Below are 20,038 nucleotides of genomic sequence, written 5' to 3' on the forward strand. Positions count from 1 at the left end.
TGACATGATTATGCCATTGATTTCCTTCTCAAACTTTTTTCTGTATTTTCAATCTTTAAATAGCAGATCACTGCTGATGAGGACATCTAGCTAAAATAAAATTTCTCTGTTTGGCACATACATGAATAAACTGGTGGAGATTGGACCTTGAGTCTTTTTGCCGTGGACTTTCCCTGGGAGATGCTATTGCACACACAGAAAACACAGCTGAGCATTGAATCTTTTTGAAATTTGCAGCTGTCCTGGAAATTATAAAAGAAGTTGGTTTTGGCTGATTTTACTTATTTTACAACCAAAAATAGAACCACAAGTTAAACTCAGTTCACCAAACTACTGACTCTGAAATTGGGTGAAACCATTTTTGTACTTCAGCAGAAACCCTACTGACCTTTTTTTTTCCAGACAAAATAAACTGCCTTTGACATTTGGTGATTCAACTGGGAGAAGAATTCAGGCCTATTTTTCAGAAAAGTGAGAACAACATCTCCCATTAGCTTTCTGGCTCATGGAACAGTGCATGTCGTCAGCACACCACTCCTGGAAATAAGACACCAAATGCCTGATCAGTAGAAAATGAAAAAGTCATAGATTGGGTAGAATTGGAAGGAGCCTGAAAATCTGTCTCATTCCAACCCCTGCCATGGACAGAGACACTTTCCACTAGATCAGGTTGCTCAAGTCCCATCCAACCCAGCCTTGAACACTGCCAGAGATAAGGCATCCGCAGCTTCTCTGGGCAACCTGTGCCAGTGCCTCACCACCCTCACAGGAAAGAATTTCTTCCTAATATCTAATGTAAATCTTAGCATAGCTTCCAGAAGAACCTGCTCCATGACTTTTCTGGCCACCAAGGTGAGACTCGCTGGTCTCTAGGTCCCCGTGTCTTTCTTTTTTCCCCCTTAAAAATGGAGGTTATGTTTCCCCTTTTCCAGTCAGTGGGAACTTCACTTGCCTGCCATGACTTCTTAAGTATGCTTCTGCATATCATTTTATAAGTAGGTGTTTTCACAGTAGGCAATGGGATATCTGGCATTTTTTTACTTTTAAAAAATTACAAGTACCTTTTTCATTCAAAATCTATTAATTATGTTCCCAACTAAACTGCATCATGTAGAGTAAAACAAGTTAGTGGCCCCGAAATTTTGTGGTCCCCTAGACTCTCCCAACACCCACATGTGGGGACTAGTAGAGGCCATGGAACCTCTCAGCCAAGTCCTGATCCAGACAGTCAAAAACTACCCCAATAAGGAGCAAGGTAACATATATCTGACACTAAGCCTCCACACAAATAGTGCATTGTATTAAATGTCATTTCCATCCTAAGCATCCCAAGACACCTCCACAAGAAAAAAGGATATTATGAGCAAACAAAGAATTTCTATTTTCTATCTTCCACTACACCTTTCATTTAAAAATGGTATTTCAAGCCATGGACATATATACTGCAGAGTTGCCATTTATTCACCTTTAGGTTAAAAACATTGCTAGTTATAATAATTAACTGTAATGATCTGAAATTATGTGCTCATCATTTTCTTATAGCTGATTACTTCTCCAAAGCCAGCCTGATGGTTAGGCAATTGCGTACTTTGCTATCTAGACTCAAGTTACAGCTGAGTATGTTATATACTGAATATATATCACACAACTCACATGCTACTTTTAATTTAGCCTGAAAAAAAAACTGTTGAAGCTGGTGATTGTATGTTAACAAGAGAAAGACTGTGAAAAGGTCATTACCTAAACCTGGTTTTATGTCATTAAATCACTCACATATCATCTATCATACCACCCAAAGTGATAAGCAATTCCTAGAATATTTATCATTAAGTCAGTTAGATATATGTATTCAAGAACAAATGCAATGGACACGGTTAAGAATTATTTTATTTAATACATCCAAAGTTTCAATGGTTGCTGTTAAGTAACCAGAGAAATATTTGCTACAGAGCATACATAACATCATGGCTGATCCTTTAGCTTTTGCATTTAACAGCTCACATTGTACTTAAAGCTTTGTTTTAGGATTCTGAACATTTGTGATGAATGTACATTTGTCCTATTTCCAGCCTGTCTTCCTGGAATGACTTTGAGAGTTCAAGAAAAATAGCTGCAGCAAGACAAAATGGAGGAAAGAAAACTTGTACACACTCTACTCCAGCATCTATTACCTATGCACCATCTTCCATTTATCTTTCTTGCGCTGCAAAGCCAACCTGGTCTATTTGTCTACCTCCTATTAATGAATTATGAATACACCTGATAATTAAAATTCAGTATTTGCAATCCTGGCTGTGCAGTGGCACAATGTGTGATTCAAACCTTTCGCTCTGTGTTAAAAGCAATGTATCCAGATCTCCAGGTCTCTGGCAACATTTCACTGTCTTGCTAGAAACACTTAGCAGACACGCTCTTATGACATGGCTACAATGTATTAACCCAGAAGAGCAAGAAGAAAACACACATAATTTCAAGGCATACAAACAAGCGCCAATTATTTTGCTTATTAAAAAGTCTGAAATCACCTATTTTTGGATTATATTCACTTATATTCATCTTAGTAACTGCAACTGAGCTTTTTATGGCAAAACTCAGTAACTGCAGTAAGCCTGAAGGTGATAATCAGCATTTTTAGGTTGTTACCTCTATGGAAGAAATGCTGATGCCCTCTCCAACCCTGCTGCCCGGGCACCCTCTCCTGTGGTGAGGTAGGTGGGCAGCTCCATGTATGGAGCCCAGCAGCTGGCAGGCAGCCACAGAGGTGGGCACTGCTCCACACAGCTGGAGCTCAGGGCAGGTTTGTTCCATCACTCTCACAAAGCTGCAGCTCTCCCGACCTCTGCACAATTTTACCAGCTAAACCTCAGCCCCACCCGATAGCCAGCCCTGCCTGTCCCCCGAGTGCCTACACACCCCTTCCCAAGGCCAGCCGGGATGGGACAGCGGCTGCAGAGACGGGGTACCCCGCAGGGAGGGGGTGCCACAGCCCTGGGGGCAGCACTGACACATCTCCCGTGGCGGTGAGGCAGCAGCTCCTCCGCAGGGCGCTAATGACCCGTGAAACAGCATTCATCCAACACAGCACCTGCCCTGGTGTGCCTCGCTAAAATGGAAAGTACCAGCTCTGCCCACATTCACCCACTTTGCAGTTTTCTTTTTTTTCCCTTTTTTTTTTTTTTTTTTTAAGATTTATAAGACTTATGCAGGTGATTCTTGAATTTGAGTTTTGAATTTGAGATAAAACAAAACAACTTCCAAAAAAAAAAAAACAAACCAAAAACAAACATCAAAGCTAAACCATCGTCCCAAGCATATCTGAAAGATCACACCTGAATGCTCACATCTCTTGCTCACGCTTGATCACATCACTAACCCTCTTCTTACAAAGACATGCATGTTAGAAGGACATGTTCTGTCCCCTCTGCAGAAGGATTTTCCTTCAGGTCACAGTTGGTCTTTTTGACTGAAGAATGCAGAAAACACAGATGGCAGGTACAACAAAAATATGAAATATATATACATATATATATATATATATATACATGCATACATATATATATCATCCTGATAGTTAGCAGGTTCCTTTCATAAAGCTTGGTGGATGTGATAGCCCAAGAGGGAAGGGAGGACAAAGGGCAACCACGTCAGGCAGTTCACTGGGACTTGACTCCACTCATCTCCTACTGCCTGTTCTTGTTTTTCCAGGGTGCCCTTGTTACTGCCTAGACCCGAGAGATCTGCTGTAGCCTCTTGAGATCCAGAGTGTGCTCTAGGCAACACCACAGACAATGACAGAGGAGCAAGAGGGGCAGAACAAGCTTCTGAAAATCACTATCATCCTGTGAGCAGCATGCGGAGTGGGACAGAGGTGACTCACTAAATGCTTCTACAATGCATGTGCACATTCCTGAATATTAGAAAACAATAATTAAGTTGAAATAGATAAGAACAGCAGCTAAAATACAGTTAAATATACTAGTTGCTGGGACAAATTTCACTTTGGTTTTACATTTCTACAAATTTTGACAACTGCCTTAAGTCTCTGCAATGTCTCTTGAGTCCCCATCCTGTGAGGAACAGCAGAGCACCAAGCCAAATCTTTGCCCCTGGAATTTCTAGCTGCTCATTTTTTGTTCTCACACTGGGTGCTCTAAATAAGCAATTGGATGAATATCACCACAGAGTTATTATTTCTGTCATAAATTTTCAAAACTACCTATATGAATAACTGAAAGCCAAAGTCCTTCAGGGACTGGCATAAATCCAAAAGCTGTCTGAGTGCTAGATTTAGTATTTCGATCATTGAAGTGGCTGAAAGTAGTCCAAAAATATATGCACAGAAGGACAGTTCTCTGTCAGCTATACACATTTACACAGACTTCTGGGCAACAGTTCCAACCAGAAATTAACAACTTGGTCTAAGTAAAATAACTCCCATCCAGGCTTCCAACAGGGTATTGGAATTTACCCTGCCAAGATGTGCAATGCTTAAAGTACCTTGAAGTCTCTTCCTGAAAAGCATCTCCTAAAGGTTTGCAGTTCTCCACATAAAGCCAAAATACAGCATTTTAAAGGTATTTAAATGTTTTATAGAGCTTTCTCTACATACAGATGGAAGAAACCAAGTAAGATGTTTTTCCATGTATCTGCAGCTCAACCTAAGACACTATCCCAAAATGCTGTAGCATAGTCTCGGTGACTTGTTCCTGTTATCCCAAACCTCCTTTCTTGGGTACAAACACTGTCAACCAAGTTCATCATTTGGAACACAAGTAACAATCCTAAGAAAACAGTCCAAGTTCCAAAAACTAATCTGGGTAGAGGCTGTAGTGGATGAAATGTAGATGCAAGAGTAAAAGGCCCAAACAAGTACAGGGTCACCATCTTCTGCTCTCCTCATGTCCTCCACAAAGCTAAATGGAAATAGAATTAGCTGGGTAAACACAGGCATGGTGGAAACGAGATACTTCAGCAAACCTCTGCTGCAATTCTTTGGGATCACTGTAGGGTGCTACAAATTCCAGGGGATTACAGCCAAACAGACATCAGGGACCAAAATATCTGTTTAGTGAGGATGAAGAGAAGAGAGTGAGAAGTATTACAGTATAATCTCTGACGTTGCCTTCTCATGCAATGATGATGACCAGTGGAAAAAGTATTTCATCCAGTGCGGCATCAGGAATGGCCACATCCAAGCTGCCCTCGATGGAGGTCTACTATAGGTAACAACTGGCTATATAGGGAGCAGAATTGTGGTGCATCCTGGATTTTAGGAAGTCTGAGGCATTATTTTTTCCCTTCAAGTCAAGCATCAGGATAGACACATTAATGGAAGTGACAAAGAATTCTTTCAGTCACCCATGCTACAGATGCAGGGAGATAGTCTGCTTTGTTCCTGACAGGTTTTGAATGCTTCCATCTCTGTCTGTTGAGAGAGGTGGAAAAATGGGCAGGTACCCACTAAAATCTGGAATTGTTCATTATTCTCAGTGTGGAAAGTCTATATCAACAAATAAAAATAATAATAAAAAAAAACAACCCCAAACCCTAGGATTTTAATGACTTTTCTATTTTTGTCTTAGTGAAAAAACTATAGCACCCCTTTATTATGGTCACATACCGTAAGGAACTTACCATCATCACAGCACTAACAATAGGTACAAAGTTTTGAAAGTTTGACATTATTGACCTTATAGTTTTAGTTAAATGTGAAACACTTTTATTGAGGCCAAGAAAAGGCCCTGAGGGATTTTATTTCAGTAGATAGAAACTTCTAACTTACTGTGCCAATAATCCAATAGTTTGCAGACAATACTTTCCCAGACAGGAAGGCAGTATGTTATTGTAATGCACATCTTTTAAGAAATCAACAGGCTTAAAGCTATATCAGTGTGTTACATTTTTGGTGGCACACACTTCACTCTCTTAACTACTACTTCTAAGACCTACATGATGTGCAGTCAAGAAAGGAAAATATCTTATGTAAGCATGCTCCCACTGAATTGGAGAGATTATCCTTTAATGTTCTTCTGTCTTTTATGGGCACAAGAGGAAAAAAAAATCTTTTATAGGCACAAGAGGAAAAAATCTTTTTCATGGTGCCAATTCCTCTCATTCACATCCTCTTTCATACTTCATTTGTGCAGTCAATTGCTCACAGACATGAATAGGAAGGTGGCAGTACAGCCCTGCTTTACCATATTAAATACAAGGCAGCAGGAAGGTGAGGCCCTGGAGAGCAGTTTCTCAAGGTGATGCTCCTGACAAGGGATATCCACACCTTTTCAAACAGGTAAAATTATGCTGGATCTCATTTTAATTTCACAGACATTATATAAGGGCAAGGAACTGCAATAATTATTATTATCCTATTATTGTAATTGCTCAAAGGATTTTCTGCTAGTCTCCCATTTAGCATAGTATGTGAAAGGCTGACTAAACACGATTAAGTTGTGAAGCTCTGGTGCCTGACAGCTGTTCTGAAGAACAAGAGATTCCCATCAAAAACAGTAACTGAAAGAATGATGGGCTTTCTGGTCCTTTCATCAGGAAATGAAAAAACAGTAGTCCTTCAACATCTGTTAAAGACCCAGAAAAATATGGAGAGAAGCAACCCAATTCATCTGCATGAACTATTTTTTGTGGTACAGCACCACCACTCTCTCAAAATGTTGCACATATTGAAGTCCAAGTCTGATTTGGGGGAGTAAGACAGAGATGGAAACAGGCAGGGTTTTTCTGAGGTCATATGCAATTTCTTTTTTTTTGTGACCAAGAAGCAAATGTTTTATACTCATTCCCTTTCCTTCCTTTCCCTGCAGTAGTTAAGCTGACAGTTATCTGCAATCAATACATTACAGGATCTAATAAGCTGCTGTGGCTTCTGGTGCTGAACCCAGAAGACAGAACAGCCTGTCCCTAGCTGTGGGGTAGAATTGGGACTTTATGATTTTGGTTCTGGGATGCCTGGATCCTCTTCAGTGGTGCAGAGCATGTGAAGCACCATGTCAACTGCTTCCACTGGTGGTGCTTCTTGAAAACTGCTCCCATTTTGTCATGTAAAGCTGGGGCATATAACAATAAAAACCAGAAGAGAAGAGAGAAGAAGATAGCTGATGGAAGCAAACAGAATTTTCTGTGTCTCTTGGAAGAGTATTTTTCAGTCTTGTGCTATTCTATTACTCCTCCTGTGCTTCACTGGATGTCTGGTCTAAGTGTTACTTACCGCTTTGTACTAAGTTTTCAGCTTGTCACAACCACATGTTCACCTTAAAGCATTTTGAAGTCATGTCAGCTCACACCAGCTATGATGCCTGGTTCACAAGCACCAGCCACACCTTACAGCTGGTTTCAGAAGCAGAAAATTCCCCATGCAGCAAGTAGTGCTCCATGTCAGTCCGTTCTCTGCTCTCTGAATCCTCTTTCTCCAACACCAAATAATGGTGTTTCCTTAATACACCATAATTCCATAATGGTGTTTCCTGATGTATCTTGAAGCTCTTCTCTCACCCAGCTGGGCATCCACGGAGGGCAAAGAGCAACTTCGGGGCAAAATCTCAAACTCTAAATTAAATTCCTTGCTCCAGGTAATCTCTCATTTCTGAGTCTGCAAAGGTGCCTGAAGAACCAGGGCAGATCCAGCTCCCACCTGGGCTTCAAATCATCTCATGCAGCACCTTGCCAAAACCTTGTCAATTACCTGCTGCACACATGCATTTGTGTTAACTGTGCCTGTTCTTTTTCTGAGTTATCTGAAAAGACCTTTACATTTTCCAGCTGATTTCAATAATAACTGAATAATAAATAATTTAAGTAAAGCACTTAATGGATGGAATAAACAGAATGCTCTAAATACAGCTATTGCTACAACCAAAATTAATTGTTGAGGTCTTCTGTTACTACTTGTCCCTGTTTTAGTGAGTTAATAGTATCAGGAAAGAAAAGGTTTGTCCTTTTTTATTCCTTCCATGTACATCTGGTATTCAGAACACTGCAACAGATCATCAAAGACAGCTATGGGAGCACTTCTTGTATTCCCTTATTCAGTCTTGTGCTTTCTGCAAATATTCTTGTGTTTTAAATCTCATTCATCATGATGTTTGTGTTCAGGCTGCAATCTCATCTGACACACAAAGCAGATGAAACTAGGGATTTCCAAAGCTAAATTCATAACTCTTGATATCTTAAGCTAACAGCCCAAAGCCTCCAGGTGAAAGCAGTAATAGATTCACATCCTCTGTGGCTCATAGAAAGTGAAATATGTGTAACATATATGACCATTAAGTTGAATTTGTAGGTAGATGAGTCTGTGAATACAAATAATGGGGATTAGCACACATTTGTTAGCAAAAATGTACTTAATGATCTTGGAACACATTTACCAAGCTTATATTACTGTTGCTTCAAGCCACAGTCCCTGCTGGGGTTAGGAGATGTTTTTCTCTTATGAGAGGGGAAAAAGTCCTACCATTTGTGTCACCCTAAGCATTCTTCAAAGGAACTTGAAAAAGGCCCCAGTAAGTCTTGCCATAACTAAACCATGCTACTAAGGGTGTCCCAAGCCACCTTTCTGTGCTGGCAAGACACAGTTCCAACCATCCAGAACAAACCTCAGGGGCTCTGGGAGCTGCACAACTCTGACAACTGGATGAAAATCATGCTGATTATGGTATCCCTCTAAAGTAAAAGCCAACAATTAACTCAATAGACTTTTTTCCCTTGCCTACTCTTTATGGCTCCTACATTCAACACAGATAAAGACACTGGATGACATATCCCAATGAAGTCTTGATTACATGACAATTTACCTGAGATTTTTTTCTGTCTTCAAGTCAAGACTGGATTTATTCAGGAAAAAAAAATTACACACTAAATAAAGGTATTGAGGTTGGCTGACAAGCATCTTGATGGTCCCACAGAGTGACCAAAATGGTCCCATTTAGCCTTAATCTGTGGACACTATTGCATACTATCCACACTCCCACTCACTTGGTGACCTTTACGTTTTCTTTGTTGAAGCAATGATGCTCGTAGCCATCAGTCAACATTTCCTCCCCCAGACTGCTCTCACATCCTTCCTACATCATCTCTAAGGACTTCTAACTTAGATCACTTCCATTTGGCATCACACCTGACCTTCCAGACACACTTTGATGGGATCTATGTAATCCTGCAGCAAATGCCAATGAAGGTACTCCCAATACACCTCTACACTTCTTATGCTCTTTTGCTTGAATGTTTGTTTGCGCCTCCAGGCAGCAACTCTAATTATTAATTAATCTATATAATAACAAATCATACAGTATTACTCTGCTGCTTTTACCACCTCAGAGAAGCTGACCAAAGATACTGATTTTTAAACAAAGGACCTGAGAAAGAAAAACCCCTGACCAGCTCTCAATTGCAGGCCACACAAACAGCTAGATTCAGTGTTAACAGGGTGTGCAAACAGCCCCAAAACCCAGCTTTTTACTTGGCTTATGCTTTCTACTCGGAGAGGAAGTGAGAAAAACTCCCGACTCAGCCAGGAGCCCATGACTATTGATTTTTAAAGGAATTTATCCTTCCAGATGCAGTGTTTTTGAAAATCCCACTTTTAAACACTCTTTTCAGTTTAAATGAATGGAAATTATCAAGGCTGAAGGCATTTATTAGCAAACCTCTCCAGGATAGATCCATACAGAAAATCTGGAGGAAATCACTGAAAGATCTTACACTACTCTGTTGAGACTGAGGGTCTGTAAAAGCTTCTTCCCTTTTCCCCCCATCATCTTAGGTGAAAAAACAGAGAGCTCAGTTTATTGACAGCTACATGCTACTTAAAAATTATTATAACTTTCTTTCCTGAATTTTACGTGAATATATCTGTGTTTGATAAAATCTTTCTCCTTTATATTCCATGTTTTCCAGACATTAACATAGCATCATCCAGATCTATATCTCACACTAACTAGTAGTGTGAAACACCTCTACTGAATGTCAGGAATATAAAAGCAGCACAAGAAGACTTTGGGGAAAAATAATATGCTACATTTTGTACTTTCTTTTCTACAGGAATTTCCTCTCTTTCTGCTGTTTTTACATTGGATATCTATTACATGAATCACCTTTCCCACTGGGAAAACAGATCTGACCCTGACATGGTGACATCAGTGAAATCACTAACAAAAAGAAATCATGGAATGGTTTGGGTTGGAAGGGGACCTTGATGATAAACAAAAATGAAGCATAAGGCAATTCTGAGAAAGAAATTAACAAAAATTGATTATTTTTATAATAATTCCTGACTATTTTGTATGGTAATTTCTAATACTAACATCACCTTTGATACCACAATGTGAGGATGTAAATTCCATATTCTTGGAAACTGTGGCAAGCAAAGCATAAAGGTCTCAATTCTTTTCAGCAATTAACTCTCTACCTGTGAACTTTTCTAAAATTTGATGGATATTCACTGGGCATATTTGCTTTACATCAAGAACATAAATAAATAAATAAAAAGATGAAGAAAATAAAAAATGAAGTTGCATTTTTATGGGTTTAAAAGTTCATTATGAAAATACACCACAGAAGCAACTGGAATAGTGTGCATGCAGAGATGGCACAGGATCTACCCCACAGAGGGTAAGAAAGCTGAAAGTGAGAAACAGAGAGCTGTTTTGAGTAGTTAAATAATTATGTATTTTAATACATCTTCAAAATGTGTTTAAAGCCTTTCCCCACAAATAACCCAATAAAGAATATAGTGAAAAGTGTAAGTACTTTTTCTTTCTTTTGGACTGCATTTGTATTTACAGGAAAAAGCCCTGCATGTTGGTTTTGAATATCGTGAAAGGTACTGCGCAAGCCTGCATGCTTCAGGAGCAATTGCTGCACATAAATACAACACTGAAATAGGCTGTGGAACACAAGAAAACAGTAGCCCAACTGACTTCCTTTGTAAACAGGCAATTATGTACCAGGGGTCCAATTGCTAAACATTTTGGTTTTTAAAAATAACAGGAGTTAAGCAATTTAGTAAGTTTAAAAATTTGAGCTATGAGATGAAAAATGAGAACATATTCCCCTTGCAAACAAAGTGGATTCCTACTACTCCTTCTTTTTAAGAGGTTCTAAACTCTGCAATCACTGCTCAGGTAGAGCCCCTATTTAAATCACAAACAGCTCTGTGTGGGGGAAAAAAATCTGCAGGACAAGGGCCAGGGTTTGCATTGGAGTTTTTTAATGCTAGCATAGCTGGTCAAAATCCAGCCATTACAATAGCTTTGTTGTAAGTATCCGGGTATTTCCAGTTTAGTCAAACATAAAACTTAGCTATAGTCAGCTCTGGAGGAATTGGTGAAGAAGAAGAATGATCTGGGTCTTTCCAATGTGTAGCCAGGACAAGAGTGAGAGGTATGTGTCACTCTGGTTCCATCTTCTCACCATATGGAACCTGCAATTATTTGTACAAGTCAGGCAGACTTCATCTGGACTATGGGCAAAAGATCAGGGAAGAAACAGTCCTCACAAGGAAGTAGCAGCACCAACAGAAGACACTTGCTTCATGCATTATTGCACAGAGGAGGACAGATTTTCCTAAGTGCTCAGCAGTAAGCAGCTCCCAACAGGAAGGCAGGTGCTGCTAAGGACTCGGGAAAACACTAGAATATCTCTGAGTGCCAAAATGTAGGGTAGCCTTTCTATTTGAAGTTGAGTGCCTGAAATCAGACATCACTAATATAGAATTTTTGAGATAACTCAAGGTATAACTGCATTGACAAACAGCTGAATCCACATCAACATTGATAAAAGCCAGTAGGATCTTTGTAAACCATAATAACAACCAAAATCTAGTAAGAACCTGAACTAGATAGAGGAAGATGTTAAAATTTCTGAAAAAAATATTAAAAGTAAAGCCAAAATTTCAAAACAAGACACTGTGATCAGATACTTTTGAGTAAATTTATTTTCCAAAATTCAGAACAATTCTTGATTTACACAGAAATAAATTATCTAGTTTGACTTTGTGACCTACCACATAACTTCGGTATGCCCACCTCAGTTGCAGAAGCAGACTTGGTGCTGTACTAGTCCAAAATCTTTGCCTCAAGATAAGTGCCCAGAGGAATGGAAATCCAGAGAACAGGCCCATTTTCCTTATAATTACACTGGTGCAATCATAGGGACATCTTCACTTTTGCACTAGCACAGATTTCATACCCTTAAATCAGTCATATATTAAGGAATAGGAACTATGAGGAAGTGATTATTTGGTCCAACATGTTTAAATCCAAAGAACTTCACCTGCTCACAATCTGGAATTGAACAATTCATTGTAGGATCTAAAACCATTAAGAAATCAAAGCAGACGTCTTCCCCTCTCATGAACAAGCAAGTCTCAAAACAATCAAGACCTAAAAATGAAATGCATGAGTTATTTTGACTAGTGTACAAACTCAGATCACAATGATAAAGCTGAAGTTAATCAATTTAATTTACTTGTTAAAGTGCTTTGTCCTGCACAAGAAGTACTGCACTGCTTTGCTTACTGCAAAAGGAATGAAGAAACACAGTCATTCTTATTAATCCTCTGAAATGAACATTAAATTACTTCTATAAGCTACTATAAAGCTTTTGAGTTTAAAGTTTTAGTCAGTCAAGTAACATGCTAGGACAAATGCCAGGGAAATGAATGTTTTGGACTTCCAGGGTAGAAATCTGACTGTATGTCAGCGAAGGCCCATCATTTATTTTACCAACAATAACCCTGAAAATTAAAACCAGACTCTGATGGATTGGAGATATTGACAATTGATCTTCTCTCTGTTGTATGGCTATTTACAAATGTCACATTTAGAGCTATGAAACTCTTTGGATATGGATGTTCTTATCTCTAAATATATACAGATGACACCCAAGTACACACATATTCTTTGATTCCATCAGCAAGTGCTAATATTAAAAAATGTTAAGAGAAATTGTTTTTAATAATTGGAGTCTAGCTTGAGATAAATTCTGCATATTAAAGCAAAACACTCACTTGAAAAGGATTTTTGTAATCGAACATATCTTAGAAGGGTAAAATTTAATCTAGTTCCATCTTTCTAGACAACTGGTACACTATTTGCTTTTGCAGTTAAAACCTGACTGTAGGATAACTCCCAACACACCTCAAACTGCATCCTTGGGAATACTGCACTGCTCTTGATAGCAAAACACTATTCAGCTGTATGAAACCTCACTTTCTAAATAAAGAACACCATGGTTTTAAATGACACTGATTATTCAACCAAGGTTATGCTTCTATTGCTAAATTGAGTTGTAATTATAAAGCAGAATTAATAACTAAATTTAATGAAAATTCCATTACGGTGCAGCTGAGAATATCAAAGTTGAAACTCCTGTAGGTAAAATGACAGATAGTCACAATATAAGGGCAATACTATGTGTGAGTCTATTCCCTCAACTTTCTGGAGTTCTCAGCAGAAAGTTTACTCCAAAATGACATTGCCTCTCCCCTCAGGAGAATGCACAAGCCCAGAGACAAACACACAGAGAGGTGAGGGTGATACGGGAGGCTCCTGTCTGACCTCAGGGCGGCCTCTGGCCTCAGTAGATCTTCCCCAGAAACTGCATTCTCACTAGTGAGGCAGAATCAGGTCCTCCAATTTCAGGTCATCAACCTCACATAAATCTAGAGGGCACAAGAGTCAAAAACACTAACTCCTGGTGAAAGAGGAAAGTCATTCCAAGATACAAAATTTGTAATTCCAGTAGGCTTTTCTTCTCATCCATGTGGCACATAAACAAGATTACACTTTGGGAGATTTGCATCTACTGGGATTAAAATCTAGTAAAAACAGAACTGTGCAAAAGAGGAAGGAAGTGTCTCATTTTCCCTAAATTACACTTATTAGGTATATATTAATCTCAGAATACACATGAAGTCAAACAGACTCAAAGAGAAATGCTTTACTTTTAGTATAAAACACTAATGAAAGACTGGAATCAATCTCTCTTCATCCCCTTTAGCCTAATTCTGTTCAAGAACTGCAAGATGCTACAGATTAAGGATTTTTCCAACTTCAACAGAAAAATTCTCAACCACAAGACAAGAGCTGAAAGGCAAATAGTTCTTTGTAAAATCATAGCACTACCTCATAATTACTCAAGCACATTTAATGTTGACTGTGTTGCTGAGGTATACTAATGTAGTATATAGAAGGTGCACGGAGGGAAGAAATTTATTTTGCATTCAGCTAAAGAATAAATATATAGAATCCTCTCCAAAAATCAATGTTTTGCTCCAACATCTGAAATCAAACTGAATGCAGGTAGATTTCTAATCATGAGCAGAATTTCCTGCTTATAAGTGTCAGACCAATGTATGCCAATAGACAAATATTTCAGCTCTGGTGTATTGTGTTCTGATGAGTAAGAATCTTGTACTATTCATGTTTTTGAATAATTTCAGCTCTGTCAGTAAGAGGGATTCTCTGAATAATGTATGTAGTGCAAAAGAAATGAACAGTTTAAATAAAACACGTGAATGTGAAGGGAAAAGAAAAAGGACTGAAATCTCCAAAGTGCTAGAGATCAGATCAATTTTGATAACTCACAACAGATTCTATCTGCTACGACAATCTGTTTCATATGCATTCAAGATTTAAAATAAAAATACTAATGTTCTAGGCCTGTTTGAAGAAAACAAAAATGCATAAAATAACTACTGGCGATTAGCTGTGACATTGATCACACAAAATTTTTCCAGTTCCAAAAGTACTCGTGGGTGAACATTTTGATGTATGTTTTTTACCTAGTGAAAAGAAAAAAACATTAAAGTTTTTCCAGTGTTGCAGTGAGTTACCTGCTAGTATCCTTTGCCATCCTTTGGAATAATCTGTCTACTGTCCCTGACACATGCAAGAGGTCAGGCCCTGAATCTTCACAAGTAACCTCTGCAGGAAATGGAAACAGAAATAGAGGAAACTGGTAATGCCTCAGAGCTTTATGCTTGAACTCACATGAATATTCCTCTCGGTCCAGCAGCTCTCAGGCTTTTGTACTGTATATTTGGGGACATGTGCTCTGAGTAAATTCTACACAACAGCAAGGTCCAAACTCACTGTTTCACAGTGGTTCAGCAAAGAGTTTTCATTTCATATTACCATGAAATCGCTTAATTCAGAGCTGATGGTGGGGCTTTCTTTAATTAGGTCAGAAAAACTCACACATCTGTGCTTTAGAAGCCTCTGTCAAGCCAGGAAATTCAATCACATGGAAGCCAGTGTCCTCCAGCTATCAGACAATTGATTTTTGCAGGACTCTGCTCACATTTAGCTTAAGGAACATGAGATATGTTCATTCAGTTGTCAGTTGGTTTGCCTAGATTTCATTAGGAGAATATCTCTTGTTTAAAAAATATTCTTCAGTAATAAAATGTTTTTAAAAAGAAGAAGTAGTCAGATTATTGGCACAAGACTGCAAAACATGAAATAAATGCAAACTTGGACTAATGCAAAAATACATGTGCATTTAAGCGGCAAGTAGAAACATAAATAAGGCCTTTAGGATTACTTCTATTTAATACAAATGTACAGAATATTATGAGCATACACATACATAAGCATATAAATTTAATTTTCCCTTTCTTCTCTGCCTCCCCCCCCCATACTACAAGGATTCATCATTTCTAAAGCTATTAAACACTTTGGAACTGAAACTGGGTTCAGCTTAAAGAGGGAAAAAAAAAAGATCGGGTTATGAATCACTATTTCTATAAATGACAGCAAACATAATGGGAGAGGTGTTCCTCAGCTAAATATAAAACAAAAATAGCATAAGGTGGTTGGAATGAGAGAAGAATCTGCTGCAAACAGTGTAAATGAGCAAAGGTTCGGGCAAACACTTTTTGAATTTAAGGTGCTTAGTTTTACACAGAAAAGTGGTCCAATTTTTAGATAATTTTATATTTGTGCAAATCAGAATTAATTCACTAACATTCAAATGGAAAGGCTAAGCAGTATCCTTAATCCAAAATGTAGCAATAGCCTGAGAAATTGTCAGAACTAGATGCATAGGTAGAATCTAGAATAATTGACTTCACCTAAAATTACTGATTTTAGTACACAAAAATTTTAGTCCCATCCTCTTTTGCTAAAAATTTAAGTTTAAAAAAGGTACTGTGTCATTGGTCTCCGTGGAAGACATGCAAAAGTTGACATTAACTGTAATATTTTCTCAATGAACTACACCTGCACAGACCTGATTCCTTCCAGTTTCAAAGCATCTTTTGAAATGTTTTTACCTTATGGAATTTGATACTGATTTCCACGCTACACACAACTAATACATTGCTCAGTACAGAATTCATGCTTTATGGGACATCACTCTTTCCTGCATAAAATGAATGGAGCCATTTTGGCAGCTCAAACAAGGTGGCAAGGTCATCTGAAACTTGAAGTAGCAAAGACTTGTATAAATAAATTTAGCAATCATGCAATAAATTATTCATGAGAACTGCACAGCATATTGTATGTTTACATATTAAAAAGTGCCACAGAGATGGCAGTGAGAAAGTGAAGAGAATCAGAGCACATATTTTTAAGGCACCATGAACACTTAGGCATTCTCCAGTATATTTCTATTTTAAACTCGCTCAGCAATGTCACTTAGAGCATCTACTTCCAGAGGCAATTCACTCTTGAATGAAGAGGAGGGATTCAAAAACTTAAGAGCTACAAAGGAAAATCTATAGAGTCCTTAAATATGAACATCAAAGTAGTAACACTACTAGAGTCTTCAGCTTTGCCCCACTGTACACCACTGTCTTACATAATAATATGAATGCCTTTTAAGAAGCCAGACATACACGAAAATAAATAGAAATAATGCTTTGCCCCTCTAAGAGATTAGGCATATCTAGTACGTGTTTCAACCACTGGTAAAAACCCTGGGGTGACTGAAATGTAGCAAGTTCAGCTAATTATATGTCACTTTTTTAAAAATAGAAATTAAAGAAAATAAATGTTACCTCATTTGTTAAGGGCATTTCTTGCTCTGTCTTCCTTTCATTGTGTATGTGCTATCTGTGTGTATGTGGGTGTGTGTGTGTTTATAAAATATATAGTAGGACGACAATATTTGTTCCAGTTGAGGTGGTCTGTGAAATCAAGTAGATCAGATACTAACTTGATTTGGCACCAATGTATGGATGCATAGAGACATATCCACAGGATGTATGCATTACGAAATGGTAAGAGACATTTACAACCTAGAATATAAGAGCAGGGCTGCCTCAAGTGACATCACCAGATCAACTGCAGCGTCAAGCAACTCAGATATATTATCCTGCACACCACTGCTTCCCTGTCCCCTTTCCAGCCATTACAAAAGCATTTGGGAGCACAAACATTATCATATATTTTCAAATACACTCAAGGCACAGCATGCACAGAAGCAAACAAAAGTGTGGGGTTTATGTACTTATTGAGACATTTATAATTTTTCTTTACAACAACAAAATTCATCTCCATAGAAACCAGGAAACAAGAAACTACAGTAATACTGCAGCTTACTTTTTACTAAAGTAAATGTCACATCAGGTTAGTCAGCAGAAGGCAGGAGAGGGGATTTTGCTCCACTAAGGAACTAACAAGGACTGCTGCCCCTTTTGCTCTTCTGCAAAGGCTATCTGTACCGAAGACAGACTTCCCGATGTATTTATAATGCAAGATAACAACGTGGTTTCCTGTTCTTTCCACTGCAATTTATGCGTAAGGTGGTCAGATCAGTGGCATGTTTACTTACAGGCATTTGTTACAGCGAAGCTGTTAGCTGTTTCAATGTTGTCTACATGAGGAACCAAATTAAAAGGTGCTTCGGAGGCATTGGGGCTGGTGTTATGAAGAAAGATTGCTAATCGAAAAGCAGTGTATTCCTGATCTGTGTTCCTGATGAAGAGACCACCTACAAAAAACAGAAAAAAAAATAGCAAAAGCAAAAGCAGCTGGGTAAATCATTGCAAGCCACTTACTGTCTTGTAAAACCAAGCAACTGTCTCTCCCAAAGCTGCCCAGTAAGGCAAGTCCTAAGACTTTAATGGATAAGGAACTAATCGTATTCATAATCACAACCACTGCCTTTAAATCACCGTCCTCAATCGATTTTAACCACCCTGATGCATTCATGCTTCTTTTCTGACTTCTCAGTTTTCAGCCTTTCATACATAAATACCCAGATTTGTCATGATTACAGTGACCTTTTAAAGTGTTTAGCCTCCATCTCCCTGATACTGAACACACTGGTAAATCAGCTGCTCAACAGCCTCTCACATTAAGTGGTGGGCTGATTAAGCGGAACGATGCTTTCTGGATTAAAAAAAAAGGGAATACCAACTTGACGTAGGATAATCTGCACTGAAGAAGAAGATAATGAACTTTGCTCCTCTGCAGCCATGTGCAGGCAGGGAGCAGCTCAGCCTTATTAGCAGCATCTTTACAAGTCCACAAGAAATGATGCAGTGATGGAGCTGAGCTGGAAAGAATTCAGATAGCTGCGTCCCATCCCAAACACGTCCGAAAGGAGGGAAGCAGGAGGCGATGGGAAAGGGGTGAGGATGGGGCACAGGACTACAGGGAGACACTTACAAAACCCTAAACTTTCCAACAACAGAGAGGAACGAAGGACGGTGTAGCCTTTTACCTCCCCCCCCACCCCGCCCATCCCTGCCGGCTACCGCAACCTCCGGGACTCGTCATTACTTCGAGAGTCAGGCAAAAGCACGGGGAGTCGGAGGGGGCTGAAGCAGCCAAGGGGCATCAGCCCCGAGCCCCTTCCTGCCCTGCCGATATCGCACACCAAGGGCTGGAAGGAGTTCTGCACAAGACAAGCATCCTCCTTCCCGCACGCGAACGCACACAGAAATATTTACACACACAGACACACGGAGGCACATACACAGAAACACGAGGATGATTCGTGCAGGCACGGAAATGGGATGGTGCTGGAGGAGAAATCTACAAAAACTGCCTTCAGAGCCTCCTTTCCAACTCACTTCGCAAAGGATTGAACCCCTGGACACACGCACGCAGTCCAATGCAGCGCTTACCTATTTGCACGCTGCTAGGAAAAGCTCCCATTGCTAGTCCCCAAAAGCCAGAAAACAACAAGACAAGCTGTCTGCAAATTATCCTCATCTTCTCTTCTGCCTCTCTGTCTCGCCTTCTCCCGCTCGCTCGCTGGATGCTGCTCAAAGAGGCATCGAGGGCGAGGAGGATACACACAAAACCAGGAATAAAAAAAAAATTAAAAAAAAAAAAAAAAAAAAAGGGAAGGGGGAGAAAAACAGAGGTTTCCTCCTTTTTCTTTTTATTCTTTTTTTTTTTTTTTTCCTAGTGGTTTGGTTTTAAAATTTGTTCGCTATGCTCTCCCTCTCGCGCCCTGCCTCTCTCCCGGCTGCCGCTTCAGCAAGCCATGCCGCCGCGGCGGATTTTTCCCGCAGTCTCCATCGCCGGGGAGCGGAGTGTGTCCGGCTGCAAATGTTGCACATGCAGAAGATGGTGGTGAGTTTGGCGGCGGGGGGCAGCGTCTGGCGGAGGCGCGGCGCGGCGCGGGCGGACATGCGCCGTGCGCCCCCCCGCCGCCCGCACCGCCGCGGGCGGGAGCCGCCGCCGTGCGCGCCCCGCTCCGCCCCGCGCCGCGGAGCCCGCCCGCGCCGGCCGCGGGTGCGCCGTTTGCCTTTATTTCTTTTATTTCTTTATTTTTAATTTTTTTGGGGGGGGCTTTTTTTTTTTTTTTTTTTTTTTTTTTTTTTTTTTTTTTTTTTGTGGTGGTGGTGGTGTTTTTTTTTTTTATTTCGCTCCCCTCACCCCGCCTTTTTCCTGCTGCTCGCCCATCCGCGGGCGCGCAGCATCGCAGAACTTTGTGCTGCGGGAGTCCGGCGGGAGGACCAGGCAAGGACAGTGCCCCGGGCTGGGGCTGGGCGCGGAAGGCTCGCCCGCGGCAGCCCATCAGTGGGGCTGCTGCCATAAGTACCTGTTATTATTAACGAAGGTGG

General features: G+C 39.8%; 1 protein-coding gene across 9 annotated transcripts in view; it reads right to left on the reverse strand.

The window, feature by feature from the left end:
- GRIA4 (glutamate ionotropic receptor AMPA type subunit 4) overlaps positions 1–19,623 on the reverse strand; it is a 211,852-nt gene extending 192,229 nt beyond the window's left edge. For 4 of the 9 annotated variants that reach the window (XM_068181405.1, XM_068181402.1, XM_068181404.1 and 1 more), the window contains exons 1-2: positions 19,091–19,623; positions 17,791–17,949 (exon numbers count right to left, since the gene is read on the reverse strand). In XM_068181405.1, the coding sequence (XP_068037506.1) occupies positions 17,791–17,949; positions 19,091–19,178 (247 nt within the window). In that variant the 5' untranslated portion in view covers positions 19,179–19,623. The remainder of the gene's footprint in view (positions 1–17,790; positions 17,950–19,090) is intronic. The other 5 variants (XR_010996327.1, XM_068181403.1, XM_068181400.1 and 2 more) reach the window with 3 other exon arrangements.
- Positions 19,624–20,038: the final 415 nt, after the last annotated feature.

Source organism: Anomalospiza imberbis, chromosome 2 (genome assembly GCF_031753505.1).
Source record: "Anomalospiza imberbis isolate Cuckoo-Finch-1a 21T00152 chromosome 2, ASM3175350v1, whole genome shotgun sequence".
In the NCBI taxonomy this organism is placed as follows: domain Eukaryota; kingdom Metazoa; phylum Chordata; class Aves; order Passeriformes; family Viduidae; genus Anomalospiza; species Anomalospiza imberbis.